This window comes from Sciurus vulgaris, assembly GCF_902686455.1.
Source record: "Sciurus vulgaris genome assembly, chromosome: 8".
NCBI lineage: Eukaryota > Metazoa > Chordata > Mammalia > Rodentia > Sciuridae > Sciurus > Sciurus vulgaris.
Genome location: NC_136468.1, coordinates 1361787 through 1376376, shown reverse-complemented (window position 1 = coordinate 1376376; position 14590 = coordinate 1361787). Strand labels below are relative to the sequence as shown.

General features: G+C 58.1%; 1 protein-coding gene across 13 annotated transcripts in view; it reads left to right on the top strand.

The window, feature by feature from the left end:
• Positions 1-14194, top strand: part of DNAJB6 (DnaJ heat shock protein family (Hsp40) member B6) — a 56013-nt gene extending 41819 nt beyond the window's left edge. For all 13 annotated transcript variants that reach the window (XM_079150668.1, XM_079150676.1, XM_079150675.1 and 10 more), the window contains 2 exons: positions 9299-9508; positions 12820-14194. In XM_079150668.1, the coding sequence (XP_079006794.1) occupies positions 9299-9508; positions 12820-12902 (293 nt within the window). In that variant the 3' untranslated portion in view covers positions 12903-14194. The remainder of the gene's footprint in view (positions 1-9298; positions 9509-12819) is intronic.
• The last annotated feature ends 396 nt before the right edge of the window (positions 14195-14590 follow it).

The window sequence follows — 14590 nt, the reverse complement described above, 5'->3', positions numbered from 1 at the left end:
CCCTCCTCTTGCACAGGCACCCTGTCCACCTCCAGTGCTCTGGAAGTTGTGGTTCCTGCTGTGCTGAAGGCTGGCCAGGAAAGCTGAAGAGGCTTCAGGACACTTCATGGCAAGCAGGCTATCCTTCTGGAGTTACTCTCATGGAGACTGTGCTTGCGGCTTTTGTAGCAGTGCCTGGAAATGGGGAGGGTAAAAGTGCTCTACCTGTAGCAAACCCCTGTACTTGCACCTGCACAGGTGGGGCGTGTGTCCCGGCAGGAGCTGCCTAACCTGGTGTGGCTCCTCTCGGGCCCGGCTTCCGTGCCCCTGTGCATGTTCCCAGTGCTCGTCCCACCTGCGGGGCTGGCTCTGCTGTTGGCAGATGTGTTGGCCAGCATTTCCCCAGTGCTGGGACCCTTCTCAGGGCATCTTACGTCAGCGGGGCTCAGCTCTGCAGTAGTGCCCAGGTGGAGTGTTGGTCCACCGCCCCGTAACCGCCTCGGGCTGCCAGCCTGCCCTGGATGTGATGGTGGACGCGTTTGCCTTTCAGCTCTGCGGTGGGCGGTGGTGGTGCTAGTGGGATCTGCCCTTCTGCGTGGGCAGCTGACCCGGTCCTGGGTGCTGTGCACGTGTGTTCCCTCAGCTGTGCCTGGCGTCAGCCTGTTTCGGGGACGTGCTTCCCTGTGTGTCTACCAGCGTTGCCAAGCTGCACTGCCTCCAGCTCACAGCACTGGCCTGAACTCCAGTGAGTGCTTGGTGCTTCCTGCAGCGCCCCTCGGGACGGAGGCCAGCTCAGGGAGAGGCTTGGTGCACACTGCAGCGGGCAGGCATCTGGTGTGGGGCCTCCTGTTGGAGGGCACCCCGCGCAGCCTCTGTTCGCTGTGCCACATGGGCCTTGGTGTGGTTTTTGCCTGTCTCCCGGCTGAATTGGGCATCTCTCCGTGCCAGCAGCCGTCCTCTTCTCTCCCCAATAACTTTGGTAACTGGTCTTTGCATCTCTACTCCCGAAGACCACTCACTCAGTAAGTAGCCTCTAAGTAGTAGTAGTGCATATTCCTAGCATGTGCCAGGCCCCAGGTTCCATCCCTAGCAATAAACAAGTTTAAAAAACATGCCTGAGGGTCTGCCTGCCTCCTTGACCTGTGCGTCCTGCCGCCTCCGTCCAGTTTCCGCATGGGCTCACCTGTGTCGTGCGTGGTAAGTAGAGCTCTTCTAGTTGAAAGGGGTTCAGGGCCTGTCAGCTTGGCTCTGAGGCGCCTGGTGGTGTGGGCTCTGCACGTCCCTCCCCCACATCCTGCCTTTTTTTGGTGGGGATGGTACCAGGAACTGAACTCAGGGGTGCTCTGCGCTGAGCCATACCCCAGCTGTTCTTATCTTCTGTGTTGAGACGGGGTCTTGCTAAGTTGCCGAGGCTGGCCTTGAACTTCCATCCTCCTGAGTAGCCATGGTGACAGCCGTGGCCCCTGTTTGACCTCGAGTGTTTTGGGGCGTGGTTTGAAGACCTTTCCTTTTTTGTTTCCTTCACCCTGTTCTGCCCTGGTCCATGTCGCAACACTGCTTTTCCCCCGTAAACAACGTCTGCCCACTCTGTCAGCTGCACCCGTTCACGTTCCTCTCCTGGCTTCCTAGTCTGGGTTCCTCGGCCGTTGGTCCCCACTTGTGTGTCGGTAGCAGAAGCAGAGCGCACCTGCCTGTTGTGTCCTGTTTTATTCTCATCTGTTGACTGTAGTGTTCAACAGCAGGTCTTTCTTCACTGTCCCCAGTGTCTGCTGAAGTTCACACCAGGTGTTGGAACAAGCTGGTCTTCCAGTTGGCCAGGTGACCTGTCTGGATGTTTGTACCCTGTCAGGGAAAGCAGTATTCATGATTTGAACAAGTGTGGGATTAACCTTTTTTCCCACCCCAAGAAAGATGGAAAGGAGTAGCCCCAGCAGAGGCCCTTGGGCAGAGTGGACTTGGGCAAAGTGGCAGCGAGTGTTGGTGTCTCCTCATCTGCATGCTCTCAGCCTTGGACTGCGAGAAGAAGCAAACTGCTGACGTGAAGGTCGTGCAAGTGCCTTTAACAGCTTCCAGATGAGGTCCGTGTCTTGGCTTTGGGGACAGCTGTAATCGTGTATTTGCTTTGGATCTATTTAACCTGCAGGAAGGTGGGGCGTCTCTCGATGTAATTACTTTCCCAAGTGGGAAGAACACTCAAGCTCTTGTAAGCAGCCTATGTTTTTGTCTTTTGTAAGGTTTAATAATTTGGGGCATAGCTCAGGGCATAGCTCAGTGCACTTGATCCACTCAGAAGTCCCCAAAAACAAAAAGTTAATTCATGCGTAAGAAGAGGCTAGCAGAAGTGACATCAAATAGTAATTTACCTATGCAAGGTAGAGTTAGCGGTGACTTTTTTTATACAACCATATGCATTGCCTTTTTGCACAAATTGTTAACAAAATTGTTTAAGTAAGTAGTGGTATACCTGGGAGTGGTGGTGTATGCTTGTAATCCCAGCAACTCGGGAGGCTGAGGTAGGAGTACTGCAAGTTAGAGGCCAGCCCAAGCAATTTAGTGAAACTGTCCTGAAATAAAAACATGGCTTAGTAGTTTAGCACCCCTGGGTTCAATCCCAAGTACTGAGCAGGGGGAAGCTCCAAAAAACCAGAAGGCACATTTCCAAAGGTGGGGAATGATAGCAGCCAGGCTTCACATGGAGGGTTTAGAGAGTTTAGCAAAGGCTGCAGACACAAGAGGATCAGCTTTCAGACCGTGATGGTGGGTGTGGTGGGGCGAGAGGAGTGGCACTTAACACACATTTAGGTTTTAATTCTGGGAATTTGGATCAGAGAGGAACAGGAACCTGTGCTTTTTATTTTTTATTTTCTTTGGTACCAGGTTGAACCAGGGGCGCTTACCCAGTGAGCCACATCCCCAGCCCTTTAAAAAAAAGTTCCACTTAGAGATAGGGTCTCGCGGAGCTGCCTAGGGCCAGGCCAAGTTACTGGAGCCGGCCTCCAACTCAGCCTTCTTGCCCCCGCCGCCTGCCCTGCTGGGGTCACAGGTGAGCAGCACTGGGAATGTCCTGAGAGAAGCTGGGTGCTGTTCGTTGGTGGTCTTGGCACTGAGGCTTGAACCCAGGGGTCTGTGCCGCTGAGCCTCACTCTCCCCAGTTTTTTTAAGACGTTTTTAGTTGTAGATGGACACAGTCTTTTTGTTCACTTTCGTGAGGTGCTGAGGATGGAACCCAGTGCCTCACTCGTGTTGGGTGAGCGCCGTGGCTGTGCTGCTGAGCTGCAGCCCAGCCCCCCAGGCCTTTTTAATTTGAGGCAGGGTCTCACTGAGTTGCTCAGGTACTAGCCTTGAACTTGGGATCCTCCTACCTTAGCCTCCTGAGTCTCAGGGATGACAGACTTGTGCCACCACGCCTGGCCAGTTGATTGCTTCTTAAGGACACCCAAGTTCTTTGGTGGCTTTCTCTGTGGAGATCTTGCAAAGGGGGGAGTGCTGGGATCAGGGCTTGTCTGCAGTGTGCGGAAGCGTCCGTGTGGCAGCAGGGTCTGCGGGGACTGCTGCTGGCCTCCTTCCTGGCTTGCCGGGCTCGCCAGACTGTGAAGGAGACCTTCCCCTCCTGATACACACAGAGCAAACCATGCTGTTTGCTTCCCAAATGCCTGACTTCCCTGGTTTGAAGTATTGTGCCAGTAGACAGAGCACTTGATGAACTTGAGATGCAGGCTTTTGAAGTTCCTGTTCAGTTCAGCATGTGTGCAGTTTGGTGGTAGAGCCTTGCGGGAGTGAGGCCCTGGGTTCAGTCCCTAGCACTGCTAAAAATAAGACAAGAAACCTCAGAAAAGCCTCAGTTTTAAAGCGTAAACATCAGATATATTGAGCACTGATAGCGTCTTTGTTTTATTCTTGGTGTGTACACATGGGGGGTACCGGGGGTTGAACCCAGGGTACTCTACCACTGAACTGCACCCTACCCCTGTTTATTTTTATTTTGAGGCAGGGTCTCAAATTTGCAGAGACAGGCCTTAAACTCGCCATCCTCCTGCCTTGGTCCTCCCGAGCCTCTGGGATTACAGTTGTGGCCTCTGCCCCTGGTGTAAGAGCGTTTTAATGCAGTTGGCTTTGCCGTTTTCGGTTTTGTGAGGGGCATTAAAGGAAGGCACACCCCAGGAGCGTGACTCTGGGCTGTGTTTGCCCTGTGCTTTCTCCCATTCCTGATTGCAGTTTACCTCTTGCTGTGGTGTGCACTCTGAAGCTGGCCATCTGTGGATCTGTGTGCCTTTTGGGGTCCAGATCCACTGTGACTTGAAAGGCACTTTCCTGGAACCCCACCTGATGGTGGAGGCTGAGGGTTTCCTTATGAAAAGCTTGGGTTTGATCCTCTGGGTTGGTTTGGAACGTGTGTACGTTTTCAAACGTCTATGGCACCCCGTGCACCCTGGCTTCAGCCGATGGTGTGGAATTCCCCTGCTGCAGGAGCCTGTGGTGCGTAGGAGGCAGTGTGGATCTGAACCCTGGGCGTCGGCCACCCAGGGCAGCAGGAAGCCTCGGCCCGACTCACTCAGCTAGACAGGAACACGGTGAGGTGCGGCTTCTGGGCGCTCGGGGTTGTTCTGGAAGAGGTGTGGTCACTCAGCTCAGAGCCATCTTGAGGCCACACAGGCGTGGGAGGCAGACTGGCCAGGGCCCCAGCCCATGAGCCAGTGTGCAGCAGTGACCTTGTGACCAGGCTTTGTGAGAACCGGGAACGCAGGATAGCCTTGGTTCTTCGGAGGCTGCTGGCGGTGTGCGGGGGCCTGGCCTCCCCGTTCTGCAGGTAGCCAGTTCTGCACACGGTGCGCGTGACGCCTGGCCAGGCTTGCCTCCAGATGCGTCCTGCGTCTTGTCACAGCTCGCGACCCCTCTCCTGGGGAGCGGGTGCAGTGGGGCCAGGAGTCTCGGGAGGCGACTCCCAGCCCTCCTTCCCGCCTACGGTGCCCTTCAGATCTGCTCCTGGCGGTCCTGACCTCCACGCCCTGGGTAGGGGGCTGTGGTCACAGCTTCCTGACTGTCCACGCAGGTGCTGGGGCTTCCCACGTCCAGCTGCCGTGCGGGCATCATCGTCCGTCCCTTCTGGGTGATCTCAGGCGTTCAGCCTGGGGTTGCATTTTATTCTGCAGTCTCGGAAAATCACGACTCCCTCCTGGTTGTGCCTTCAGGCCACAGTTGCGGGTGGGGCCAGCACGGCCTGTGGGTAGGTGTCCCCGCCCTGTGGTGCGCTGTGCTTTGCACCAGGCTGCCTCCACCGCACTGCTGTGGGGATGGTGAGGTTGAGGGAGGGAGGGAGGCCGAGAGTGGTGCACACCTGGGACTTCATAAATGCGAGACCCTCCTCAAAATCAAACTCAGAAAGGGGCTGGGGTGTGGCGTGCTCTCGGTCCCATCTCCAGCAGTGAGGGGCCTCCCAGGGAAGAAGGCTGCACGGCTCCTGGTGTGGCCTCCCGTGGCACTGCCAGGGCATGCAGGCCCTCCGTCTTGCTCAGGGACCCGCAGGGCTTCTGCCATGGTGGCTGAGCCACAGTCCCCTCCACAGGCCAGCTGGGGTTCCGAGGGCGCGGCTGGGCTCTGCTACGGGGGCAGTGTCTCTGAGCAGCCTGCTCACCAGCAGGCAACGTCTTCTGATGCTGTTCGGGTCTGGGCGCTGCTGCTCTGCAGGCCTCTGGGACTCTGCTGCCCCCTGCAGTGCTCAGCGCTGGCTCTCCTAGGGTCTGCGCTGCAGGACTGCAGATGGGCTGCAGATGGACGGCAGCTCCCCAGCGTAACCTGAGTGCTTGGCTGGGTGCCAGGGAGGGAGGGTCCTTACTTGGCCCAGCCTCTCAGAGCTTCTGGGAGCCCTCCTGCACAGGAGGGTGGGCACGGGTGGTGGTGTGAGTTTGTGTGTGTGCAGGAGCCTTCCAGGACCATGTGTCCCTGGGTCATTAGGAACCCGCCCAGCGCAGGATAGCCCAGTCCTTGGGTTTACAGGCGACGTGCAGCATGGGGAGTGGGTTCCCGGCAGGTCTGCGGAATACCGTGCGGGCAGGACTGGGGAAGAAGACCAGACCTGCTGGGACAGCGGTTCCCGTGCAGGCAGGGCAGGCTGAGTGCAGTGTGGGGTAGAGGTCGGGGTGCGTGGAGGAGTCAGCATCCCGGGAGTGCTGAGACGCTCTGGGAGCCCCAGCACCGCGTGCCCCCAGGCCACCCTCGCAGGTCTCGCTGCAAGCCTGCCCATCGATTCGTGGCTTGGCAGGCGTGGCCTGGGCTGTCTGCAGGGCGTGTGGCTACTTGCAGACCGTGTTACTGAAACCACTGTTTGGGTCCTTACGTTGTGTGCCACGGCAGTGCGGCTGCTCTTGAGGGTGCCGGCCCCCTGCCACTGCCTGGCTGAGGGGTGCTGGTGTGGACAGGAAGTACCCAGGGGGAGTTCTGGAGGAGGAGCCATCCTTGGGTCTCAGTTCCCATGTCGGTTTCCTTCCCAGGCCCTTCTCAGGTGTGGAGGTGTTGTGGGGACCTCATGGCCTCTGTGCCTTGGTTGTCACTGGTTAAAAGATGCCTGGGCAGGGCGTGGGACCTTGTGGGCCTCAGAGCACAGTGCCCACTGCCTTCCTCAGGCTCAGACCTCTTGGGCAAGCGATGGAACCCTTGTCCTGCTGTGACTCTGGGATGGTCACCACAGCCTGAAGCAGAGTGGCCCCTGTCCACGCTTGACCACCCCAGCTGCCTGCCCTGATGCAGGGGCCAGGGCAGGAGGGCTTTCTGGAGGGGTTTCTGCTGGGGAGCAGAGGCGCCCCAGGCATTCCCGGGAAGAACCCACTGGGCAGTGGGAGGCAGGAGCAAAAGCCAAGCTTCTGCCAGGGTGGGGCTGGAGGACTGGAGAGGCGCTCACAGGTGGGAGCTGCAGGCTGCAGCCAGGTGCTGGTCTGCTGCCACTGGGCTCCCTTGGGCCTGTGCCTTCTCCCCCACGGGAGAACAGCATGACCCTGAGTTCTGAGTGAGTGTGGCCCAGGCCCAGAAGCCGTGGGAGCTGTGGTGTCACGGCACCTCAGGCTACCATGTCTCAGGCAGACTTTTTTGTTTTGTATCCAGGATTGAACCCAGAGGTGCTTCACCACTGAGCCACATCCCCAGCCCTTTTTTATTTTACTTTATTGAGATAGAATCTCACAAAGTTACTAAGGGCCTCGCTGAGTTATCTAGCCTAGCTTTGAATTTGTGATCCTCCTGCCTCAGCGAGCCCAGTCACTGGGATCGCAGCTGTCCAGCTGGAGGCAGTCCTTTGAGCTCACGTTAGATGTGAGTGTCTGTTTTCTCTCGTTGTGTATCGCTTAGCTACTCTTCTTTTTTCTAAGCAAACAGTTAAGCACAAGGCGCACAGCGGCTCTGGAAGCCAGTCCGCTTCTGCAGTCCCACCGTTGGGGAAGGCAGGTGCTGGCGGATGAAGTCAGGAACCACAGCCGTGCAGAGCCTGGCCTCAGGCAGTGGCTTTGTGGCCTCAGGTAGACCAGCTGAAGCGGGAGAGCCCTGGGAGCTTGCTCGTGAGCCCGTCCAGCGAGGCAGTGGTTGTGCGTGAGCGCCTGTTTGTGAGGCGTGCAGCTGTGGGCCTGGGTGGAACCCGCAGCTGTAGAGTGTGTGGGGCCAGGAGTGGCAGCATGTGCCGGAGCGCCTGTCTTCGCGGGTGCCTGGTTCCAGGCCCTGGCGGCTGGAGGTAAGTGGGTTGAGTTGAGGCTCCAGCCTGTGGGGAGTCACTTACCTGAAACTCTTAAATTTCTTTGAAACGTTCACACTTTGGCAAATGTAGCTTTTAAACCTATCAGAATTACAAGCTGCGATTTTGCCCAGGGCAGGGCTGGCCTGACCTTGAAGGATGGGTCTGAGCTTGGGCTTCCTGTTCTTCCTGGCCCCAGCACTCAGCCTCCTTGGTGCTGGGTTGGCTGGCTGCAGCTCAGCCCTGGGCTGCCCGTCACCCTTTGGCCTCTCGTTTCCCAGTGAGGTCCTGAAGCGACAGCACAGGCAGCGCGGCTCCCTGAGCGCCCTCACTGGGGCACTGAAGGTTATCTGCTGGAAAGCCCAGTGCTGCCCGCCACCTCACGGGCCCTGCTCTTAGCCCGTGACCAGGGCTTCCTGTAGGATGCTGCTGCTCACCTGCAGTGTCCCTCCAGCCTGGTTGCCTGCCGGCGAGACTGTTCCGAGGTGCCATTCTGAGCCTTGGTGCTTGTGGTGGCGTCTGTACCCGGGGGGCAGCCATTGGGTTGCAGGCCTTGGGGCCTAGGCACACCTGTGGAGTCCACATCCTGCCTGCTGCCAGGATGCCACCCTTAGCCCAGTGGCGGGATTTGACCCTGGGGAAGTTCTTGTCTGGGGTCTCCGGCAGGACGGGTGGGATGCTGAGTGACGGGTGGTGGCAGTCCATGCCTAATGGTGCCCTGTGACAGCCTGCGGCTGCCTCCCACCTTGCCCCCCCCAAAGCCTGGTGAAGCCCCAGCCTGGCGCCTGGCACTGGGTACTAGTGCTGGTGCGCGGGCCAGGGTGGTTGTGGGACCTGTGACTGGCACTTCATGGTGTCACTGGCGAATGCCCTGGGGCTGGCTGGGAAACGGGGGCAAAGGAGCCACCATAGGGCAACCGCCTGCCTCTCCCTGTCCCTCAGCCCATGCGTGGCCTTTGCCTCTCCAATCAGGCACTTTCCTCCTCCTGAGTGGCGTCCAGGGAGGGGCACCCACCACCTGAGACCTGAAAGTTTGGTGGGAGTTTCCAAGGTGCTTCTCCCTAACAAATCCACGGAGTGCAGTCAGTCAGAGATAAGAACTGGAGATCCTCCTGATTCCAGGGAGTCAACGTTGATTCTTCAGTGGCAGCTGGAGTGGTTGGGGCGGCCCGGCTTGCTTCTGCTTGGCAGGTGGCTGGGTGGGCCCTCGCTCACGGTTCTTACAGGGTGCTTGCCTCAGCGTGGTGCAGAGAGGGGTGGTCTTGGCACAAGCCTGAGGGCTGGCTGGGCCTCCTGCCTCCCTGCAGGCCCTGCTGAGTTGACTGACAGCCACCTCGTAGGGGTGGTCTGCTGGGAAGTGGCTCAGCGGGGTCTGTGCCTGAATCGTGCCAGTGCCCTGGGATGGGGTTTTTAGTGCTTGTTTCTACAGCAGAGGAAGATTTTGGTTTTTATGTGACCGTAAGTTAGGGCCCAACAGTGCCACCCTAGAGCAGCAGCATCTCTTTCTCCAGAAGCCTGGGAGCTCTGGGGCCACGGCCCTGAAGGCAGGTGCCCGTGCTCCTGGGGGCGGGTCTCCGGCTCACACTCTCTCCTGGTGTGTTTCAGGTGTGGCTGACGAGAACGCCCTTGCGGAAGAGCGCCTGCGGAGAGGCCAGCCAGCCCTGCCTGCCCAGCCCGCCAGCACCCGCCCACTGAGGTCGAGCCGCCCCACACCCACGGCCAGACCCGCACCGCAGCACAGCATCTGGGAGGAGGAGGAGGAGCAGGAAAAGCCGCGGGTCCCCAGCCCCTGGGACACCCCCATGAGTTCAGCAGGTGTGCAGAGGGGAACTGGTGTGGAGCAGCCCCAAAGCGATCCTCCCCCAGAATCAGGACGGAGAGGACAGAAGTCACACCTGTGCTGCTGTGTGCTGACCTGAGTGGGTGCGGGGAGCTGGGGGCAGGCGCCAGTCTGCGGGGGCAGAGGCAGAGGCAGGCCTGTGCCCAGCTCACCTCCAGGAGCTGCTCCACGTGAGGCCTGGCCGTGGCTGCTCGAAGCTTTCCCTCGATTAAAGCAGGGTCCCCGTGTTCTGCCATGTGTGTGGAGTGCATTGCCCGGCAGGGGTGAGGGCTGCCGCGATGGCCAACGTCGCTTCATGACCTGAGCGAAGAGGTGCAGAGCCGTCAGTTGCCCTGATGGTCCCAAGCCACACTACCTTCTGCATCAGCTTCAGCTTCCAGAGGAAAAATCCCAGCCAGCTGGGCATGGTGGTGCATGCCTGCAGTCCCAGCGATTTGGGAGGCTGAGCAGGAGGATCTCAAGTTCAAGGCCAGCCTGGGCAATTTAGCGAGACCCTGTCTCAGAATCAAAAGTAAAAAGGGCTGGGAATGTGACCCCGTGGTAGAGCACCCCTGGGTTCAACCCCCAGTAGCACCAAACAAAACCAAAAGGAAAAAACCCCAGCAAAGGCCCCAACGTTTGCCAGGGCAGCTGTGGGTGGAGGTGGGTGCTGTGCCTGCCTCCCTGGGCCTGGCACGGGGGACCTGGTTCCCCGGCCCTCCTGGCAGAGCCCGGGGTCTCTGGGCTGCCTGCAGCACACAGGGAGGTCTGTTGCAGACGGAGCCTGCTGTGTTGGTCACTGAGGCGTCTGTGCCCCGGCACGCTCAACTGGGTGGGCTGTGGTGGAGACCCCACTTGGCGCTCTGAATCAGGGTGGGGTGGGGCTCCAGTGCTGTGTGCAGGAAGCTGCAGGATGAGAGCCACTCCGTTTTCGCAGACCTCATCCCCCTGGTCCTTCGCAGAGCAGTGTTGGCCAGGGTTTTGAGAAGAAATTGCACCCTTTCGTCAGTGAGAGCAGACACCTGGGGTGTTCGCTCTGCAGCAAAACCGACAGGCGCGTGCGTGGCCTGTGTGCTTCGGGACTCGCGCTCACTGGGTGGGCTCGCGGAAGCCTCCCAGAACCTGCCGTCCACTGCTGCTACTGAATGCGGACTGTGGGGGGGGCAGTGTCCTCTTGAGGGTCTCTGCAAGGTACAAGATGTGCAGGTTTAGCCTGCAGCCCGGCTCGCTCGATTGTAGGCAGCCCCCAGGTCCTAGGAACAGGTGGGCAGGTGTGGGCCTGCCCCGGGGACCTGTGACCACACTGGTAGGCCTTCTGGAGTATGGCGCTGCGGCAGACTTGGCCAAGGACCCTGGTTCAAAACCAGGCCCCTCTTCTCCTCTATGGGCACCTGTTGCTGTGGTTCTTAAGGACCACCTTGTTGAGGAATTTGGGGAAAGTAGGGGTCGGCAGTAAAGACAGCCCTGCACGCCTCTGGTCCATTTGACTGTCAGATCCTGACCAGATGCTGTTTTTGAATGGGAAAAACAGTGGACTTGAGAATTCAGCGACCCGTGCAGAGGAGGGTGCTGTGTGCTCGCCCACCCGCTCCTGGGTGTGGCTGAGGTGGGGTGCCCTGGTGTCGCTGGCTCTGTGTTCCTGCCATGGGAGGCTCTGGATGTGCCAGTGCTGTTTGGCTGGCCTTTCTTGTACTCAAGTTCCAGAGCTAGTGAGCACGTGTCCTGTAGGTGGCCCTCTGAGGGCAGGGAGGCTGTGGCAGAGCAGAGGAAGAGCCGGGGAGCACAAAGTGTCCCCCGCCCCAGGGCAGCAGAGCCTAACCCTTGGGCCTCTACCAGCAGGGGGGCCTTGGCAGATCTGGGTGCTCCAGGGGTCTGGAGTGGATGGAGCAAAGGCGTCCCTTCCTGCACTCGCAGCTGGGGTTCCTCTGGGAGCCCAAGCCCGTCACTCAGATATCTGACACTTAGATGGCTCTGACCCATTTTCCGCATGTTCCCGTGTGGCCTGCCGTTGTTTTCTTGTTGATTTCAAGTGTGGGGCTTTTTTCCTTAAAAAGCAGTACATGGTCAAGAACACTGTCCCCCCTGAAGTGCCAAGAACCCCAGCTCCGCATCAGCCGCGTGCTGAGCTGCAGGGAGGCCTGCTTGTGCCCACGAGCTTGCTCTCCTCGCCAAGTAACAGCTGCACGCAGCCTTGCCTTGTCTCTAGAACATGAGTTTTCTAGACTGAAAACGAGTCTTCCTGGGAGACACACATCTGAGAATGGACTACTATGCGTGCGGGGTTTTGGGGTTTCCCAAGGTGTGGCTGAAGCAGACCGCAGGTGCCCTAGGGCTTGGGGAGCCCTTGCTGTGCCACGTGGGTGCTGGGCTGGAGTGAAATGCAGTTGGCCTTGCCGGCCTTTGCTTCTGCCGTAGCCATGGAACACTAACGTCCTTTACGACCTGCTCTGCTTCATTTTAGAGGGTACGGGTCCCGAGGTGCTACCAGCAGACCGCACGGTACACTGGAAAGGTCTAGTCCTCTTCCACACTTGGGTTCCATGAATGCTGTGGGCCTGTCAAGAGCGTGTGACCGTTAGGAAGGGAAATCAGAAGGAATCCACATGGAAAAGCCATGAATGGAAGGGTCCTGGGGCCCTTTGACCCTTCTGCTTGAGGAAGGCCCCGGCAGTGCTGTGGGTGCTTCCCTCTGTGCAGCGTGGGGCGCACAAAGCTAGGGTCTGTCCATACCCTGCTCTTGGCCCCTGGCTGCCTGACGTTCGTCTCACTGATGGAACTAATGTGCACCTGCTGGTGCTGGCTTTCCCCAGGCGAGTCCTAGGCAGCCATGGGTAGGAGAGCCTTCAGGCCCTGGTGGGCTTGGGGTTCTCTTTCATGGCCCTGATTCAGCTCCAGGCCTGTCCCCCCACACTGCCGTGGACTGGCTCTGTTTATGGCGCTTGGGGCAGAATGCCCAGGGGTGAGCAGCTGTCTTCCCTCTGCCTGTGGCTGGATAAGTTGGTCGTACACTAGCTGTCTTTCAGGGAAATGGAGAGGACTCTGTCCTGGAGCGAGAGACAGCCTGGCTTTGGAGAGCACCTGGCGCAGGGGCCATGGGTCCTTGGCTGTGTGTCTGCCCAGGGCCCTGTGTGGGTGTGACTTCTGAGTGACCACAGGGCAGTTCGTGTCTCTGTGGTGGTTTGGACGTGGCCGAGGTGGATGGCTTTTGTTGCTTTCTTTTCAACATGGGGAATTTTCTAGCAACCCGCCTGTCTCTCATGGGGAAGAGTTGCTGGTGTGCAGTGTTTTACAAGCCGTGTTTCCTTAGGGTTCAAAGAAGGTGGCAAGAGGAAGAAGCAGAAGCAGAGAGAGGAGTCGAAGAAGAAGAAGTCGACCAAAGGGAACCACTAGGCTGGATTGGCCCTGCAGCCGCGCACAGCCTCGCTCGCATGGCCGGGCACGCGCTAGGTAGCGGCACCTGCAGTGCTGTCCCAGGGCCACCTTGCTTAGCAGGATCACGACGTGCGCTCAAGGATCGGTAGGATCAGGGGCGCCGGAGATGGGGGTGACATCACGGTGGTCTCCACTTTCTGACTGCTTTTCCTCAGCACTAAATCTGTGAGCGCTTTCCTCTAGAAGTATGAAGGTCTGTCTTATTCTTTCCAGTTATCAGCCACTACACCAGCTACTGAGCTGTTTCCAGCTTTAGAAGGCTATAAGGTGTGGACAGGGGACTGGGTGTGCTCATGACGTGGCTTCCTTTCCCGGGTGGTTCGGGGCTTGAAGTTAGGGTGTGATCAAGTGTAGCAGAACTTGAAGATAATGTGCACTGCACCGTGAACTGTGGCGGCCAGGGTACTTTTTGTTCAGAGCACTTGGCCACACATAGTAGACCCTCACCAGTCACTTGAGATGTAAGTCATTTCTAGTATTTATTGTTCTAGTTCAAATCCTTTCCAGGTAGTCCAAATTTGACTCAATCTTGTCTAGTTTTTGCTCCATCTCTTTTCCCCCTGGGCCCACAGTTGTTCTTTTAAGCAAGCAGGTTTGCTCAGCAGCACCATCTCCAGCTTGGATAGCTCAGGGTCATGCTGGGAGAGCAGGCTGGTTACCACCTGTCTGCATGCATGCACACACGAGTGCAGCAGATCAGCTCCGAGCACAAAGCTTGAGCTCAGTATTTCAGTTTGCAGACGTCGGCCCTTGCGTGTTTTCTCCTAGCAAGTCTCTGCCCTTCTTCCTGTACCCGTTCGGTGTGCTTGATGCATGGCTGTCTAACTTCGCTTTCCTTGAGCGCCAGGGAGAACCCTGGTGTTGCCTGGCTCACCTGATGTTCCTCCCAGGACGTGCCCTTCCCTTTTAACACGAGGACCTGTGTGCGCACCGCTCTTTCCTGTCCTCTGGGAAGGGAGGTCGTTGTAAAAGCATGGACATGCTTGGTTGTGCCAGCAGTTTGGTCCAGTCTGGTTGAGACCAGTAGCACTCCACTGCTAGCCACGCAGCAGTGTCCAGGGTGAGCCAGGAGCAAGTGTCCCCTGTGGTTAACCGTCAGGTTGCAGAGGAGCTGGCTGTGTGGTTTGGGGAGTGGTGTGGGTGTCGGGTGGAGAAGAGATGGGTATTCAGTGCTTCCTTGTAGAACATGTGGCCCCGAGGGCGTGATGTATTTTAATGGTACCTACGTAAATAAACACGCACACCGTTGAGTCCTCTCTCGTGTGATTTTTCATGGGATCAGGAAGTCGCCCTGTTATTACCATTTAAAAACAAGCAGTTCTTCATTGTTTTCAGTTATACAAAGTGACATTTCAGGGGAAGAGGTGCACGAAGTTTCCTTTATGAGTGATGTCCCAGTGACTGGCAGCTGCCTGGGTGCCCGGTGGGCAGCAGAAGGCCCTGGGCCTCAGCCAGTGACGTCAGCAGCACCGTGCACACATTCTGGTGATGAGAGGGCGTGTGCAGTGCGCCCACTCTGGCGGGAAGCTGTCTCCCAGGTGGGCTCTGGGGTTTAAGAGTCATAGCTCAGCTGCTCCATCCCAGGCGCCCTGTGGATCCTGAGGCAGGCAGCTCAGTTTTGGGCCGGTTCCACTGCTGTCTGTAGC